The following is a 16,978-nucleotide window of genomic DNA, read 5'->3' as shown; positions in this document are numbered from 1 at the left end:
ATTATTCAAATTAGAAAATATTTACTGTATATAGCATTGAAGAAAAAATGAAATTCGCTTATATGATCTACTTGATTTTCAGTTGCATAAAATTAAGATCCTTAACCAGTAATCTATGGTAGTTACTCAAAAATGTATTCAGCCTTAAGACCGTTGATGATTTAAATCTTGTGATAAAATATGATATCATTTATTTCTTTTATGCCATTCAGTTATGTTACCGATTTACAACACTAGAGTATTGAGGCAGCTCTTGTGGAATTGGTTTAGACATGGCTTCTACATTACCTGGATTGTATGCAGTCGGCGTTATTTGTTCGTCTTTCCTATAGACTGGAGAAGGATAGGCCGTTCCTAATGAATTTGAGTAAATAGAAATTAATAAAGTTAAAGATATCTGCTAATCTATACAGATAAAACTTGTAATTCAAAGAGAAACTATCTACCTGCTTGCATCAACCTTGGTGGTAGAGCAACTTCCGGCTGATTATAAAACTGGACAGCAGGTATATTCTATTAATTGAATAATAGTCAAAATTTAAAAGAAGGTTATGCCTCAGTGCATGTTATAATTCTATTGTGGTCCTGAAATTGCTATTTAACCTAGAATTTACAAGCAGTACACTTGCAATACACATATAAATACTAAATAATTTAAGCCTCTGAAGCAGACTTTAAGATGTCCATAAAATGGAGCATTTATAATGCATAATTTGCCATTTTCGTTATTTGCTTACAGAGTTGCTTTTCTTGCAATAGATATATCGGCTCAGAATTATTGTGAAAGTTAAGGCGATGGAAAGTGCAAAGAAAGATAATATAATGGACACAGTATTATACCACAAGGACGATCTAGTGCCATAAATAAATATTGTACCGATACATAAGCCAAGATGAACCATTGAAAAGATAAAGCTCATGATCGTAAAGGCATAAAAGCTGTTCATCTATAGCGGATAGATAATTATCAGTAAATATAAGTTAAGGTTTGACTTAGGTCAGAAAAAATGTTTAAAACACTTCTAACACCCTTATTTGGCTGCTATTAATGATGTCTAAGATAAATTTGTTGGTTACCTCGAGTATGAACGTGACCGTATGCGAAATCGGTCACGTTCAAGTATATAAACACTTAGCAATGATGATTTAATATGAATCTAGTAAACTACAGTAAGTAGCAACTGGTTTTATCTTTTCTGTTTTTAACAATATTATAATAGCCATCATTATAAATCAGACATATCTAGCAAAATGGTAAGTTATACACTAATAATATTTATAACTAATAAATTAATCATAGAAATGGTATATGCGATAACAAAATATGGTATATCCCTAACCAGGTGAATGTTGGTTTTGTTTCGAATTGCTGCTGTTGCCAGAGCACCATTGATGATGTACTGCAAGGTAAATTAGACGAAAACATTACGCATTTGATGAATTATTGAGATAATTTCAAATGAGAATAGTTTAATCATTTTATTATTAAAAAGATGGCTTACTATAAAATATAATCCGATACTCACATACTGTACATGCTTATATTTTGTAGGAGAATTTATAAGATGAAAGACTAACTATTGTTTTGAGGAAAATTGTAATTTAATTTTAAAAGGAATTTTTAGAAATGCCAATTAATTCATTATTTAGCTGTACCTAGCTGAAAATTGTACTAATAAGATGATTAGCATTCTTTGTGACTACAACGCCGCCAAAAGTTAATCATTTACTTATGCCTAACTAAAACTTACTTTGATAAAATTACTAACTTTACTAACGAAAACTATTCAACCTCAGCTAGTCCTCTATTTTTGTCTCTCTAAAAATCTGTAATAAGAAGATTACTTATCTTAAAACCTATCTAATATTGCATAAATAGCAATTCTTTAAAAACCGAATAAGTATAATATTAATCATTTCTCATCATTGAGGTTATGCAATTTATCGGCATTTTTTACTAATAAATATATTAAAGATTCAGTTAATGCTCCAGGCAATTAAAAAGTCTTGATAATTACTCGGTAAATAGAACCATTGATACGTTAAGAATGCCGATTTAGCTCTTACTATTAGAGCCATATAGAATACATCAATAAACGATCTGCTATCTTAATAATTGTTTTAAGCAATTTAAATAAACATCTGTTCGCTTAACATTCACTAATGGAAAGATTAGCAGCATTGATGTGCTTTACGCTATCTTAATTAGCCATTAAAGCGAGTTCGACTAAATATTGCACTACTTAGAAGCTCAGCTATCTTACTAATGAAACATATTACCTATTAATTTTTTTTTCTCATTGTCTAAATGATTAGTGTCAGACGGTCATAATACTTAGTTAAATTAAAAAATCTTGTCTAGAAGTAACTATTTGTGCAAGAATCATTCATCATGATTCTATATAATTTTTAATTAGATATTCACTCAAGGGCAGTAAATAATTACCATAATAAATATCTTAATAATTGAGCAGGTGAGTGATCATCGAACTATAAAGTATAATTTGGATGCAAGAGTTCATTTTGTAGTTTAGAAAACATAAGTGTGGCGGATAGCTTTAATGATGGGACACCCAAGAATACAAGAAATACCGATATAACAGTAGTAGTCCTAATTTTATATAAGTAGGACTTACAAATACTGCAGCCCAAATATTTGGACCTATATACTGTAGACCAATGCATTGAAATGATAGAAATGATAAGGACCGTTTGCGTAGTAGACTGAAGTGGTAAAAAATCCAATAATGCCAAATACCAGCGAAGTTACGCCAACAATCAGCATGCAAATACCAAGTTTAAAGTTGACGGAATGCATTTGGTTCGACAAAATTCTAGGTCTACTGCAGCAGCAAGAGTAGCAGCAACTTTGTTGTGCAGCTTGTTTCTGATAAGTTATTTGTATGTGTGATTGCTGTATGGGATAAGATTGTGACATTGATTGTGACTGCATGTACATCTGCTGTCCCAATGATGGTTGCTGTTGCTCTGTTTGTACTTGTTGTGCCATTGAATATTGTTGAATTCTTTGCACTTGTGATTCAATTTGAGGTTGCTGCTGGGCTGCTTGTAATTGCTGTTCTGGTTGCAGCATCATTTGCGGTTGTTGCACGTATTGCTGCCTTGATAAACCCGACATTATTCGACACTTGGTTTAATGGCAATGAAATACTTTCAAATATGAACACTATTCGAATAGAAAAGGGATATTTAGGTGATATTATATTATCCAAATATTATCTATTCCAAGTTTACATTTTAGTGGCAAATTAGTCAAGCAATGCTGTAATTGCTAGCAGTTATACCTTTCTATCAGATTATATGCTAGTAGAAGGGCTAAATGCTAATTTCATAAAATTTATCAAGGCTACTTCCTACAAATAATTATATTTATTTTATAACTCATCATCTTTGCTATGGAATGCCTATGGCAGAACAGGGAGTTGAAGTCTTTCGATTAGTTTGTTAAGGAACCTCAATTACAGTACATGGGATACACGTATATGCTATTGTATTAATACTCTATCTGAGCATCTTACCTGAAATTTAGCAGGATAGTTGAAATTCAAAACCATTCATATCTTGGAGTTTAATATGAACTCAAATAGTCCAAAAAAATATGGTTGCAATATTGTATGCATTTTAATACCGCACTTGGCCAGTCACGCTGATATATTTCATTCACCACTGACACGTAGTAATTTATATTTAATAATTCCATATGGTTGAATTTAAGTACAGGAAGAAACGTCATAGCTGTCAGTTAAACGTCATAATATATATATATAAGGTGATATGCCTAGCGATACCATCACTATCAACTACCTCTACAAACGCCGTATGTTTGTTAAGTTTATTTTAGATAAGTAACAAATTAAAAAACCTTCAAATTATAGGGATTTAGTTTCTAATAGAGTTTTTACTTCTTTAATATAGTACTGTCACGGTACGAACTACCGTGAAGAAATAGCTATCTAAATTTGGTTAATATAATATAGTGATAATATATTACAACTAGTTACTTACAATAGGAATTACACTAATTATAAATGTGTTACAGTAAATTTAATGCTGTGCTGTAATGTGCACTGAAATGATTCTGTGAATGGACATATTGTAGTACAAGTGTGAAAAATTAGTTAGTAGATATTCTCGCCTAAGTATTTTATAAGAGGACTCGTGAATGTTAGCTGCTGTAGAAGGGTATATAAGCCCGTCAGATAGTTGAATAAAGTAGTTCTCAATTATCTAGTTGAGTTTAACATAGAATCAAAGGCGTCTAAATTCTTGTGAGATAGTAGAGGGATACTGAATCCCGGAGACTATAGTAATTTAGTAATTTAGAGATTTGTTGTACGTTATCCTTGTCACGAAGCTGATTTGTGACAAGTATATACTTAATGGATTCTTAGTCTCTTTAAGTATACGTTTCCGTCTATGGATCAGTTTTATGGAGCATGAAGAAAGTGTATTTCTACGGTTCGACTTTGCTAGTAGAAGACAATAGTAAGCATAGTTTAACTGAAAAATTTTCATAGAATCAAGTAAGAGTAGTATCAATTTTTATCTACGAGCTAACTAATTATTCCATGCACATATTTATGGGTATTCCAGTTATAAGTTAGTGAATACTTATAAGTACTATTAACACCTGATGGAAATTGTTCTTATAGCTTGTGATGCGATTATAATTATTAAAGACGGGTTTACTGTTGTTTTAATGCTACAGTATAAAGTTTTATTTCACTCTATATGCCACAAATTCTGTTAAATCCATTAAAATGTGCTAATTAAATTTTGCAATAATGATTAAACTGATTGCTGGTTATACTGAATTTTATGGATAATCTTCGTTACGGAACTCATTCAAGGAAAATTAATCGCACATCTAAGTGGATGAGTTTGCAAGAATAAGTATATGAGTCATCTATTTAATTGAAGATTTATGCTTTTATACGCTCTCCCTCTAGCAATGTCAGTAAAAAGCTCTAGATTGTGTAATAGATGAATGCTTCGGTGAATAAAAATAATAACAAAGCATCAGACTAAATCTTTCGATAGACGATGACTTCTACTACCGTATCATCATCAAATAATTTCGAATTATATTAATTCGTAAATGAATTTCGATAATTATAATATGAAAATATTTGCGAACATTAAAGGGTTGTAGATCAGAAATATTTATATGCAGAATATTTATTAAATGAGCAAATATGTTGTTCTAAAAGTTGCAAGATCTATTAAAACTATTGCTTGAAGTAGATATACAAAGTTACAATATATCTTTCTAATCGTAGATGAACAGAAATGCAGTTAGTACTAGTTTTCAATCTATTATAAATGAGCGAGATTAAATCTTGAGGTAAAATTTTTATTTAAAATTGTGGCTAATCTTAATGAAGATGCCTGTAATACTAGTTGGATTTCACAGTTAGATAGAATTCTTAAAATCACGTTATGATAAATTGTCTTCTCAAAAATACCAAAAATGCAGTTTCTTGTAAACTTCACTTTATTACATAGATTAGGTTCGTATTACAACTACCAAGAACTAGCTAGCTTCAATAGGACTATCTCTGGACTATATGAATTATCACAGCAATATTCACAATTTACATACAATTAGTTACAAAATGATTTTCTTTCAAACACAATCATATTTTAGCAATTAGGTTTCAAAATCATATATAAATTTACTATCGTGCTATCAATTCATAATTCGCACTTCTAATTAAAGCGTCACAATACAAATCTCATAGTACGAACATAATTAACGCTATCTATTACTATCTCAAATTCTTAAAATAAGCATCTCAATACAATTACTGCAATACGTACTGTAAATATCTTCCACAATTAGACACTTATGCAGTCTTACAACCCTGCGCGTAATTTAGCCTCTTTTCGTACAATCTTGAATCGTAATCTAAGCTATATTTGGGGAGGGGGGCTGCACCACACACTTTCACAGATTTAATACATAAATTAAATTCTTTCCTAGTCCTATTAACTAATCCCAATACCACATATGCAGTACAGTCAACAAAATCAGAATATTCCAATCTGCAGTACTTTATTTACATGATATAAAAACAGCTCGAATGAACCCTTAACTGTAAGCAAAGCCTGCATCTACCGTATTCTAATTCGTTTAATAGTAAAAGTTAAACTCCCTGAAAATTAGTTTAAACACCAATACTACGTTTCTTACATTTTAAAAGGCTTAATCCACGTCCGTAGCTATTTTTTAGGAAAGGTTTTCCAAGAAGAAGCGATATTGGTATTACTAAACTTCTCCTTAATTTGATATTTTGGTTTGAGGTAAATTTCCATATTGTGGAGGTGCTACTTGCTGAATTGATGTAGGTGCTACTGAATTAGGATTCATAGCTGTAGTATAGTGTCCCCCGGGTGCAGCCTGTAAATATACTGGCTGAGACGTTGGATAGACGATAGCTAATACAAAAATTAAATCCTGAATTAGAAGCGGTATACCATCTTTCGTGATAGAATATTAATCACGATTAAATTGCAACAGAATGTATTGTATATAGAGCAATTATAGAGATTAAATTCGCCGGCACATGATGCTTCAGTTAAAGTACCCAACTAAAGTACAGTGTATCAACTACGTTTATGAAGCAAGTGCTTCCTCTATTTAAGGGCATTAATAAGATTACTGTAGTGACTTATGGTATGATATTGCAATTGTTTGATTAAAAGTGCATCAATAAAAGGCATGAAAACTTTTCAGTAAGTTTAATACTTTGAATATATACTACCTTGATTCATAAAGTAAACATTCTCCAATTGTCGATCTGATGAGATTATTGCAAAACAACGGTATATGGTATCTAAACTAAATCTACTATTATGTAGTTAATAAAGTTCACCCAAATTATACCATTCCATCATGGCTATCTTCTTAAATAATCTAATGCATTAACAGTCATGGTTGCATATGAATCTGTTTCCTCTAAACTCTCTATATCGACCGACTGCTAATACTTTTAAGTAGAATAAAATCAAACAACTTCCTGGTGGAGTTCTGTTAAACCCTCTATAAGTGATCATTTAATCGTAATTTGAATAACTGTAATCTAAGTTATCATAATTTTTATACGAGGAAATTTGTTAGGCAAGACTGCATCAGTATACTATCTTTAAATCATAAATGAAAGTCTACGCTATAAATTACCGGTGGCTGTATTAAAAGTGCTATTAAATGTGCTGGAAATACCTTGTTGTCCAAAAGTGACAACTTGATTGCTTCCGTTATACTGAACAGCAACCATTTTCTGTAATGAGTAAAAATAGACATTGAATAATGATGTATCTTGCATAAAAAACAACTTATAATTTATCGAATTAAATAGCTTAGAATGGAGAAGTTGGAATAATATTATAGGTATTCTCAACAGAAATTACACTATTTAGATGCAGGCAGTTCATGTTTTGATATAATATTATACCGACTAGAGTACTGCTGCACATCGATGAAAACGAATAAACTGTAGCGGTCTATCGTACATTTCTGAAAATTTTAGTTCACATTGACACTTATGGCACTAATTAGAGGAGTATTGCACATCGATGAATATAAATAATCTATCTTAAGAAATCTTATCTTTTAGATGCGTGCTGTTCATATTTGACATTACATTGCACTAATTAGAGGAATACTGCAGGTCATCAATAAATGCTAATAAGCTATCTAGTAGGAGACCGTACATTTCTGAAATCTTACTTCACAAAAACACTTATCGATCAGTCTGGCATCAAGACTAAGAATGGATTATTAGTAGTTTATTGGCATTATCCATAATCAGGTGCATGCTGTTCATGTTTTTATATGATATTGTACTAATTACAGTAATATAGACCATTGATGAATGCAAATAAGCTGTCTGAAGAAATTATACCTTTTAGATAGATACTGTTCATGTTTTGGCATGATATTTACCGTACTAATTAAAGGAATTCTATACATCGATGAATGCGAATAAGCTGTCTAGCAGCATATTTCACATTTCCGAAACCTTAGTTCACAATTATATTTATCGATTGGTCTAGCTTCAAGATTAAGCAAGGATTATAAATAATAGATTTGTATTTGCTATATTTTAGCGTAATTGCATGCTAATTTAATCGGACCTAGACAATTTTATTTCTCGATATTTTAACTCAGAAGTAACGACCATTAACAACCTTCACACTTACCGAATCATTCGATCTGCAATATAAATTGCGGCTAAGGATTATAAGGTGGGTTAAGGAGAAAGCCGATCCACACAACGCTAATATCAGCGACACAATATTGAACCAAACTGTGAAATGAGATGGGTAATGAAAAATAAAGCCAAAGCTGAGACCAATATGGAAGAGCGACAAAATGAAGCTCATAATAGAGAAGGAATAGCAGCTGTTTATCTATAAAGTTAATATTGTCCGTCAAATATAGTATAGAATTCACTATATACAACTTCATTATTGCGTAATTTTACTTAATTGAGCTCAGATTGAAGTGACTAAGTAAAATTAAATCTTAAACTATCTGTTCAAAATGGGTTATAATTCTTACTAGATGATCATTCCTTCTGTTACGATCCGATAATATGGCAAATAGTCCATTCAAAGCATACTATAAGATTGTCGCAAGCATCTTAATTTAGACAGCGCAAGTATAGAAAATTGCAGATCCGAATTATTAATAGGATTAGTAGTAATTTCAATCACTATTATTTAGTCATGCAGTCATTAATTGGATTCAATACCTTATCAATTAATGATCACATCAACAATTTATAGCAACTTACAAATATTCCGCACCAAATATCAGGAGCAATATAAGCCAGAACGTTGGAATAATAATAAGTATAATGGTGGCCTTGAATTCGAACACTGGTGGTAAAAAAGCCCACTATACCAAAAATGGTGGATATAAGACCATTCACTAACGCACAAATGCCCACTCGAAATACTGCAGGTCGCAAGTTATCTGGTATAATTTTTGGCATTGGACCACAGCAGCCTTGCTGAATTGGAGTATGAATAACTTGTGGTTGTTGTTGGATTATTTGTGGCGGTTGCATTACCTGTGGGTGCTGCAATATTTGAGGTTGCTGAGCTGGAATAGTCTGCAAATTTGGCGTATTAATTACGGTAGTCATGATGAAGAAAGGCTTTGGCTGCACGTCAAGTTCGACCTCTAACCAGATGATTTATCTAAAATGACTGCTGAAATGTACAAAAATGGTTTCAAATAGTGCATGAACAAATTACCAAGTATACCTTCAACAAAATTTGTTTCCAATAACAAATTTATTAGTCACTTAAATGACTTAAAATTGCTTGTGAGAATACAAAGCGCGCATTAAAGGCTATAGTCTTGAAAAAAATGTAAGAATTTTCAGGAAGATAGTCTGGCAGTAAGAATTTGAGAAAGTAAGAATTTGTGGGAAAATTTTTCTACTTTATCGTCTGCTAAAATGTCTTACGATTCCTTGTAAGAATACGAGGCATACATTAAAAAGCGATACTCTTGGGCAAAAAAATTTTTTGGAAGAAAGTTAGCAAGTAATCTGAAGTAAAGTGAATTACAAGCACACTGATCAGCAACATTAAGAAAAATCCCTATTTCGTAAACGTTTAATTAAAGTACTGTAGGTATAGTATGTTGCATTTTTGCTAATTTCACGTTATAAAGTAATCGGATTCCATAACAGACACATAGAATAAATTGAAGCAGTTTTCGCAATTCAGGAAACGTCGTTACGATAAATTTTTTATCGTAAATTGAACTGGACGTGTTAGGATAGATATAAGTCACGAAGAAAAAGTATACTTTCAGGTAGAACCACAGAGTAGCATACATTAAAACTTGCAGAATAGTGCTATTACTATTACATTGTGCATACATAAGAAGGAAATAGCTATAATTCTTGTATGCAAATAGCAGCTTAAGATTCAACATAAGAGTACCATACACAATATATTGATATAGTTTCACTGAAAAATTGGTATAACAAATGGAAAATGGTTGAAAAGGACGCTAATTTTTCGAGTTACTCTGAACTATAAGCTCATAAGATGGTAATAATGAAGAAGAAAAGTTTAATTTACATATACTTCCATATGGCAATATTTTAGCATTAAGGTAGTTGCAAGAATACTATAACCACCCAAAATGATGACTTTGTTCACAGGAGATTGATATAATACGTATAAAATGAGTTAATTAGTTTTTCCTATGCAAATTGAACTTTGAGTTAGCTTTGGCAGATACTAGTCGAGAAGAAAAGATTTAATTTAAAACATTAACTTGCACAGTTTACTTGATTATTTTGTTTAAAGAATGAATCATGAAACAAATGATAACGGCTTACAAAAACGAGCGAATTAATTTTCAAATATAAATGGAATACTACGGCATATTTCATTGCTCTGTAGTAAGATTTTATGTCCATTTTAGTTAAATGCGAGTAATAAATCGTAGCTATAAGCAGCAACGGAAGCATACTAATCATACTTTACCCTTAAATATGTCTTCATGAAATATTTCATCAAGTAGTATGTTACGAAAATCAACCGAATAAAATTAAATCAACTAGGAACGATAGGCGACTCAATTTTCTTCAAATTTGTGATTTGTGAGACACCATATAAATAAAGAAAAATTTTCATTTTTATTTGCACATTCATAATTATAGCAGGCCGATGGAAGAATAATTATAATATAATTGCCGTTTGTAAAGATGTATTCGTAGTCAAGAACCAATAAGCAATATAAATTATGACTTTTTAGAAGCAAAAGTATCAATGCAAGCACGAGCATTAATTTTCTAATAAAGATCTACTTAGCAATTTGTTTTTTGATCAACGTTAATTTATAGTATTAAGCAATTAAGAATGTAAAATTTCATACAGTACATATACATTATAGAAAAATTTAACAATTTTCTGTTCATGCTTAATTAATCAAAGAGTGCTATTTTATTAGAATAACAAAATTGTTATTCTCTCCTATTTTCGAAATACGGGAATAAAGGCACTAGTAAAATAAAATAAATATAAGCAAGTTTTTTTGACTACTACCTTGAAAATTGATTTTTCTTCTTTTCCGATCTGACCGAAAACTGTTACGGTAATGATCTAAAATATCACAGATTAGGATTAATGTAATGTTATTAGTTGATTATCGATACTAATAAGGCTTCAAGTATTAAAACTTGAAACAATGAATTAGCACGACACTAACAAAATTGGGAATACAAGCTACCCTAGTATAACTTCTATCTACATAAAATGCGTCATCTAATGTCAACACTATTGAGATGCTATACGACATACAGTAACGCAGCTGTTAGCGTATTAGTTCATTACTAAAGATATGATAAATTGTAAGCTTTAAAATTTAACTTTTATTTGTTAGTATGTAGCTAAATCTACAATGGGTTATAGCGGAACCAATCAAGCTAAAACTGAGCGTAGTAAAATATTAATATTGATACAATTGATGATCATATGATTGGTTCTTGGTTCAAAAGGAGCCTATCTAATCAATTTAAAAAGTTATTCAGACCACCAATAGGGATTGATCCTTTCGATATAATACTTGTATACTATTGATTCGACTTGATAATATCACATATGCATATAGGCAATTAGATCACATTAGTATGCAACCGCCAAATAAACTTCAGTAGAATTTAGTCTAATTAAATCTCTATAGATACCGAACGAAAAAAAATTCTTTCAAATTTCTCAAAAATGATTCCAGTAAATTTAAGAGTAGAAGAATAAAAAATAGACTTGTAACTAGTTCTAATCTAATGTCTATTCATCAAGATATTTTTTCTACTTGCTGAAATATAGGTAGTAAAATGGAGTTGCTTTCAATTTATCAACAGGCAATCATTCAATCTACAGTAAATTATGATAGGAATCGAGTCACGCATCTCTGTAATTTTCTAACAGTGTCGTTATTCCTCGTTGGTTACTTTTGAGATGCCTGTTAGATTAATGAAGACTGTTGTCAATTGCTTTTTATATCTATGTTAAGTAATACTTTCGGTCATCGTTTTAAGGGTACAGGTGCAATAATCTACTATAAGTATTGTACTTTGTTATGGAGGGTTCGAAGAGTAAGATAATGTGGTTTTAGTTGCCATGCAGAGAATTGCACAAGGAGCTTAAGAAAAGAGGATACTATATTGTAGATAGTAGTTAGGTACAATGTGATAATTACGGTAGATCAGCGTGGTAGCTGCCGTGAGTAAAGTGTGAATTCTAACTGTGACTAATAATGCAACTTAAGAAATCTAAGGTAGAAAACGGTGGTATTTATAGCTATGGCGTTAGAACACATGCAGAGAACATGATTGTAGGATTAGATACAACATATACCAAAACAGGTTATAGAATAGCAGATGATAGTAGAAAATAGCGAGGACTGTAATAACTAAATGTAGTAAGCCATATTTGAATGTAGAGCGAACAGACTGTAAATGTGTCTGTATTTAATAGCAATATAAAATATCTATATTTAAGAGTAGATTACAGTTACAGTACAATCCAAATACACTACATACTTACATAGTAATATCGATACCTTTAAAAAGAATTATCACTACACAAATATGCAGGTTTTAGTTCAGTCTAGTTTTAGTTGATAGCAGATGTAACGCAACAGCGGAGTTGCAAGAAGTGTAGTTGCAATTGTAAACGAAGGCGAATAGAGATTAAATATTAAATATAAGTAAGGAAGTGGTAGTGAGTACTTCTGGATTAACCCTCATAGTTAGAGGTTAAGGTAGATCTGAGGCGAAGTCGGGAGGATTCCACCTCAAATCGTAACAATGTCCCCGGAATTGTAACGCTGATCCTTAATCAACTTGTTACAGATTAAAAACTGTGGTAATGATATTCGAAATTATAATATATCTAGAATTAAATATCACCTTTTAATAAAATTTAATATAAAGCTGTAATAAAATTCAAACCTAAGAACGTCAACGGATAGTAATAGCTTTCAGTAAAAATTTATTTGCAGTCCAACGTTAACTAATAATTAATATAGTAAAGGCTTTTACTAGCACCATCGCAACGTATATTTTTATCTATCTTTCCAAATGTGGTAAAGATAACAACTGATTACATTGTTCATAAACTTTTAGTCAACAGTACTATTATAGTTATTTAAGTTAGTTAATCTCGCTATGGATACATGGATATATTTGTATTAATAATGATAAGCTCTACCGTATTTAAGATTATTGAGTACTACTTTGTAAAGTGCACGCTATCTCATAAGTCACTGAGAAATAGTAGTAATTAGAATCCAATAATGACTGTGATCGTATCTTAGTAAAAAATAATAATATTGCACGTATTTGTGTCTGTAACGCTGCCTTAGAGATTATCAAAATTTTACCACTAGCATCCTTACTGATCGTCTAAATCTAAATATGAGTAGTTGTGTTAACAAAATTTTTAGTCTCATAACGATTTGAAGTACATGATTAACATCATCTGTCATTATTGAAGAACCATACTAAGAAATAAATTTAAGTTGAAAATATCACGGATTTTACATTGAGAGAAAGGCAATTTAATATTATAGAACTAAATGAAGAATACTGTCCAATAAATATAATCGGCGTACTTCGTGAGTTTGAGTAAGTTCAGTATATATCCATTTGTCTGTTAGTTATAACATTAACTTAAACTATATGTACAGGGTTAAATTAATGAGTTGTTTATCATCCATTGCATAAGCTTTTAGATCAAGTTAGTAAAAATTAGCAATCAAAGTGCAAGACAATTAGCCGATGATATTCTCTGTTTCCTTCGAATTATCGTTTCGATTTATTGCTACCAATTGATCATATTGAGGTGGCGGTTGCTGTGGTGGAAAGATTGCAGCCCGGTTCATCTCAGTTGTATACTGTAGATTAGGTGTTGTTTGGACATAAACAGGTTGCCCAGCGGAATAAGCGACTCCCATTGGTACTAAGAATGCATTCATAGCAAATTAAGATGATACCGGCATTTAATTATGCTACAAGGCAATGTAGTAATGGCTAAAGCATCTTAATTAAGCGCACTTTTAGAGAATCATATGAGTAGCCTTATTAAGTATAATCGCTGCTAGAAAATATTAAAATCGCTAAGAGTTTAGTTCTTGATACTAAACATTATTTCATTGTAGCGATTCGCAACTACTATTCCTCGATTAGAAACTGGTATGCAGTATGGTAATTACTCAATTAAATGTATTCTATAAATTGATTAATGTGAAATTTTAAACAACTTATTATAGTGTTTGTAAAGAAAGTAAAAAGAATATGTCTATCGATCTTAAATTACGATCGAGAAGAGAATTATTTTTGTTCCTGGATTTCTTCAAGAACAGAATTAAAGGGTAGCTACAATCATAAAAAGTCAGAGTTCTATATTTACTCTCTTTTCTGCTAGTAGTATAATAATGCGCTGTATAGAAGAAATTATTATCGCTGAATGATCTTAATTAAATTAATAAATTTTGCGTGATTCTTTCTTACATAATAATTATGCCATAATAATTTGAAAATTTTAATGATATTAATGATAAAATATTAACAATCATCCTTGAATTGAATTGAAATCTGTAAATTGCTCAAATTTTCCTATTCTGTATACCGGTGTGCACCGATGTAATAATTTAGTAGTGTAATAATATTAAGTTACTCAACTTTGCAAAGTGCCTGATTTCGTAAATTATGGCTACCTTAGATATACTGACATCTTGGACTAAATTATAATAGCAATTGCCTTGTAACTGTACATAATAATCTCGGTATATTAATTTTATGCATAATAATTTTGAGGTAAACTTACTGGCTAATAAGAATAATAGTTAAGCTAAGTGCTCGTAGTTAAGTTAAACTTCCGATTTATTTAAAAGCGTAAATAATTGAGGCAATTAATATATAGGTTAGAATATTTCTCAAATGAATTGGAACGAAATTAGGCTAACTACGATTAAAGTAGTTCTATTTTAGTGCTTATTACAGTATATCCCAATTAAGAGTAATCATTAAAGAATTAACAAAATACCTGGTTGGCCGAAAGCAACAAGTTGATGGCCAGTCATATAATGAACTGAAATCGCATTCTGTAATTAAAGACCAATTTATATAAAAGCAGTTTAAAATTAAACGATTTTAATTTGCTATTAGCCAGATTTAGCAATTAACAACATGCTTTATTCTTGAAAAAGAGCAAAGCAAAAAGTAGACATTCATAATTATACATGATACTATGCAGTACTTCTCAGAAACATAAATATGAATGCGATTGTAGTTGTTTTATATGCTAAGCTTAATACTAATCGTTTACCTGAGTGAACTATGCAATGGCATGCAGCAGCCAGAAGTAGTAGTTTAACTTACCCGAAGATTAGATCTGCAATATATTTGATGGCCAAGTACAATCATGACAACGAGAGAGAGAGCAAAACTACCAATAGATATCAGCATAGAAACAGCATTATACCATAAGATACAATGCTGTCCATCATGAAACATTAGCCCGAAGCTTAAGCCAAAATGAGCCAAAGACATAATAAAACTGATAATACTGAAAGCATAAAAAGTATTCATCTGCAAATAGAAAGTAATCATTTAGAAGCCATATCAGATCGAAAGCTTCCGAAATAAATTAGCAAAATTCTTCAGTTATAAACTGTTTAAGCTATTATAACATCAGCGTAGTCTATACCAGATGAGCATTATCCCTGAATTGATTGGATAGGAGAGAAAATACTCCACTGAGAGCATACTGCAATCAAATGAAAGTATTATTAACGATAATAAATTATTAGCCATCGTATAAAATATCTTAGGAAATCCTAATCAATCTGTACGATGAAGATGAATATTGCTAATACCGATATTCTTAGATGATACTAGCAAATCTTAACAAGTCAGAATGAACAATGAGAAGAAATTTTTGCCTCAATATCACAAAAGACGAATTAATCGATTCGTATGAGGAATTAATAATCTATTCTCGTTCAATCATAGAGAACTACCAAGGATTATCGTACTATATTATTAAGCTAAGGCTTACAGGATCTTTACACAACAGTATACTCACAATAAATCCACACCATATGTTGGTTCCAAGGTACACGTAAGCTCGTACATTACAAATAATAGAAAATGAGGGGGTATCGTCATAGATAGTATATCCATCAAGAAAAAACCCAATAACACCTAGAATTAATGAAAGTAGACCCAAAATCAACATAAATAAGCCTACGGTGCGGATACGGATTTGAATGCTTTGCGGTAGGACTCTGGATACAGATCCGCCATAGCCCTGATTAATAATGTAAGGACTTGCAAGCATTTGCGATTGCTGATGAGGCTCTGGCGGTTGCTCCATAATTTGGGTTTGCGGCATGTTTTGCACCATTATTGCGGCAGATATAGTATTTTAAAACTTGCAATATCTGTTTAGACTCTACAAATTGTCAAATACGTTTCCTAAAAATATCAAGTAGAAGCTCATTCGTTTTATCGAAGGGTAAAAACGTAAAACTGTTAAATTATAATTTAATAAATTTTAGCTTTTGAATTTATTCCGTAATACTGTAGATTTGGAAAATATTTATTATGCAAGTAGAAATTTATGCTTTATGTAGTACGACCAAATGCATTAATCATGAGAAATTGATAGTATGATATTCTTTTAAACAATTAGTATTCAATTCTCCAGTTCATAAATAACAAAATAGATACGGTATACAAACTGAGTTCCTAAAACAAGCTTGATTTATCGTCTATTTGAACACTGACTAGAAAGTGGATCATCATAAAACAGTCATACGATAAGGAATAAGCAAGAGATGTATGAGATACCTTACCTTTTCAAATTTTCAATAATTAACTAAATGCTATAACTGATTTAGGTTGGATTATTAATTTACTTA

General features: G+C 31.0%; 3 protein-coding genes across 3 annotated transcripts; all 3 read right to left on the bottom strand.

Annotated features, from left to right (window-relative positions):
* Window positions 1-217: 217 nt before the first annotated feature.
* On the bottom strand, window positions 218-3,139 carry TRIADDRAFT_61179 (uncharacterized protein; the record flags this gene model as incomplete). The annotated part of the gene is made up of 4 exons (XM_002117056.1): window positions 218-354; window positions 447-513; window positions 1,341-1,400; window positions 2,759-3,139. 4 exons carry the CDS (start codon window positions 3,137-3,139, stop codon window positions 218-220), a joined length of 645 nt encoding a protein of 214 aa, XP_002117092.1.
* A 3,162-nt stretch (window positions 3,140-6,301) lies between these two features.
* TRIADDRAFT_61178 (uncharacterized protein) lies at window positions 6,302-9,173 on the bottom strand (the record flags this gene model as incomplete). Its single annotated transcript, XM_002117055.1, has 4 exons — window positions 6,302-6,459; window positions 7,244-7,301; window positions 8,224-8,433; window positions 8,820-9,173. 4 exons carry the CDS (start codon window positions 9,171-9,173, stop codon window positions 6,302-6,304), a joined length of 780 nt encoding a protein of 259 aa, XP_002117091.1.
* A 4,652-nt stretch (window positions 9,174-13,825) lies between these two features.
* Window positions 13,826-16,461, bottom strand: TRIADDRAFT_61177 (uncharacterized protein; the record flags this gene model as incomplete). The annotated part of the gene is made up of 5 exons (XM_002117054.1): window positions 13,826-14,013; window positions 15,100-15,157; window positions 15,435-15,644; window positions 15,763-15,822; window positions 16,141-16,461. 5 exons carry the CDS (start codon window positions 16,459-16,461, stop codon window positions 13,826-13,828), a joined length of 837 nt encoding a protein of 278 aa, XP_002117090.1.
* Window positions 16,462-16,978: the final 517 nt, after the last annotated feature.

The sequence above is a fragment of the Trichoplax adhaerens genome, genomic scaffold, assembly GCF_000150275.1.
Source record: "Trichoplax adhaerens TRIADscaffold_21 genomic scaffold, whole genome shotgun sequence".
Taxonomy (NCBI): domain Eukaryota; kingdom Metazoa; phylum Placozoa; class Uniplacotomia; order Trichoplacea; family Trichoplacidae; genus Trichoplax; species Trichoplax adhaerens.
This window is presented reverse-complemented; position numbering and strand designations above follow the sequence as displayed.